Here is a 2,396-nt window from a genome sequence, read left to right as displayed (position 1 = left end):
CTTGAAGTTGTATTTCAAATTTTAAAAATAACTTATAACTTGTTTTTTAACGCATTGTTCACTTTTAGAGTTGTATTTAATTACCTTCTAATATTACAAAAAAAAAAAAATGCAAGAAAGTAATATCAAACACAACTCTATCTTCAATTCCAACAATATAATTATTTTTTTTTGAAAAAGAAATTTAAAAAATTTGAAATCTATGGTCAAACGCATACTAAGAACACATATAGATTGACTTATTTTTTATTCTTCCAAAAAAACAAAACAAAAAAAGTTTTTAAGATTTTTCGTAATGTTTGATTAACAACAAAAATAGAGAAACTAAAACTGAAAAGTTGAGATTTCCAACTTAATAATTTATGCTTAAAAGCAATTTAAAATAAGCATATCCAAGCAAATATTTTTACACAACTACTTATAATGAAAACTTCAAAGATATTGCAGAAATGATGTCATTGGACTAATGATTATTAAATTGGTCGATAAAATTACAGTGATTCAACTAACTATACCACATCTCCACAAGATGATTCAGAATTCTTATGGCTTGCTCATGAAATGGGATAATGTGCTATTCTATCCACAGGAGCTAAAAGTACTCCATGTAATGTTTGACATACTCACAGTTCTACATAAATACGATATTTTTCTTTACCATGTCTTTGTCATTTTTACACCATAATTTCAAGTTCTACCCCCAAATTTCTCAATAGAACTTGGTTTTTTCTTAATGATCTTTCTAACTACTTCTTCCAATGGAATATTAATGTCCAATGGCTGAAGAACTTCTTCCAATTCATGCCACTCAAGATCTTCGTCATCACCATCTTCATACTTCACCCTGAACCAACCAGTTTCCTCGTCAAATTTAGTAACTTTTCCATTGTAATACTTGTCTTCAAATAACTTGCGAACTTCTCTTCCTTCAAACAATTGACCAAAATCAATATTCTTATGTGATTCTGCATCAATAACTACTGGGCAAGGTAAAAAGGTGTCATCATTTGAAGAAATAGGAGGCAATCCATTAATAACAACAGCCGGCTCTCCAGGTATATCAAACACTCCAGGTGATAAAGACTCTTCCACATCATTTTCTTTGCCCGAAAAATCCATTACAACAGATCTTCTAATCAACCCTATGAATAGATGACCAATTTTTTGTTATACAATTGAGTTTCGCACTAACAAATAACAAAAATTTAGATCGAAACATCAATTACTATGAAAACAATAGTCTCAACACTTGGTAATTGTTGTCATTCAGATACTTTTCAAAGCAAAACTAGAGGGAAAAAAACTAGTCTCAACATTTTAAAACACTATCATGAATGTGCTAAATTCTGAGCAGCTTTTGCAAGTATATAACTAGTAGATAATAAGTGAAGAAGTTTAATGTCATGAGGAAATAATATATATAATAATAATAATAATACTCTCGAATGACCTTGCAGATTAATTAATTGATTAGAAAATTTTTTTATATGTTTTTTATATATATAAAAATACAAATAAGATCATGCATACATTTGACATGTGTTACATATTTGTGTGAAAAATACCAAAAATAAAACTAACGATAATAGTTCCTTCTTAATCTAGAAGAAAAAAAAATTTAAAGCTAAAAGTACATTTCTAATTCTTTTCTCTTTATGATTCTTATTTACTTGCAAATTCGAGAGAAACTCTGAACTACCAAAGTCACACGGTAAGTGAAAACAAAATTCATAACTTTACCTCATTACATGTTGTATCATTATAAAAACAAGAGAAAATATGGAGAAGCAATACTATTATAGTCGGCAAGATACGTAATACTATAGTTATTCACAAGAAAGCTAAACTCATTGACAAAATTATTAGTATTAAATATTATCATTTTTTACTATTAAGTTCACTTTCTACTAGGCAGGGTATGGGTATGGTAGGTGTAAGCAAACTTTACCCTAACTCATGGAGATAGAGTGGTTGTTTCTAAAAGACCATTGGCTCAAGTAACTCATTACAAACACATGATAAAAATAGCATAAAAATGAAAAGCAAACATAACAAATAATAAAAAAATTATCAATTAACATTTACAAAAAGAAATAGTTGCAACTTTAAAATAATGTGATAACAAAAGCAAAAAAACGACAAGTATTATCAGAATTGATGGGAAAGAAACTACGAGATTAGTGTTAATACTATTGAAATGCATAAACACAACACTCGACTATTTACTAACCTTGTACCTAATTTTTGACCTCAAAACCCCCTATCTGAGGTCCCTTCCGAGATATCAGATAAATAAGAATATCACATTTTCTAAAGCTAAACTTTCTTCTACTCTTTTTATTTATGATATAAATGTGATTGTTATAACATATATACTTCCCTGACATCTTTATGGT

At 28.3% G+C, this 2,396-nt stretch overlaps 1 protein-coding gene across 1 annotated transcript; it reads right to left on the bottom strand.

The window, feature by feature from the left end:
• Nucleotides 1-687: 687 nt before the first annotated feature.
• On the bottom strand, nt 688-1,119 carry LOC125808550 (dirigent protein 17-like). The gene has a single exon (XM_049488237.1). The coding sequence runs from the start codon at nt 1,117-1,119 to the stop codon at nt 688-690; it is 432 nt and encodes a 143-aa protein (XP_049344194.1).
• Between the last annotated feature and the right edge of the window lie 1,277 nt (nt 1,120-2,396).

This window comes from Solanum verrucosum, unplaced genomic scaffold, assembly GCF_900185275.1.
Source record: "Solanum verrucosum unplaced genomic scaffold, falcon-dt-bn FXZP01000160.1, whole genome shotgun sequence".
Lineage (NCBI taxonomy): Eukaryota > Viridiplantae > Streptophyta > Magnoliopsida > Solanales > Solanaceae > Solanum > Solanum verrucosum.
Note: the sequence above shows the minus strand (reverse complement) of the source record. Positions and strands in the feature narration are given on the sequence as shown.

Coding starts and splice junctions, on each gene's coding strand:
- LOC125808550 (XM_049488237.1), bottom strand. CDS start 1,119: ATGGATTTTTCGGGCAAAGAAAATGATGTGGAAGAGTCTTTATCACCT.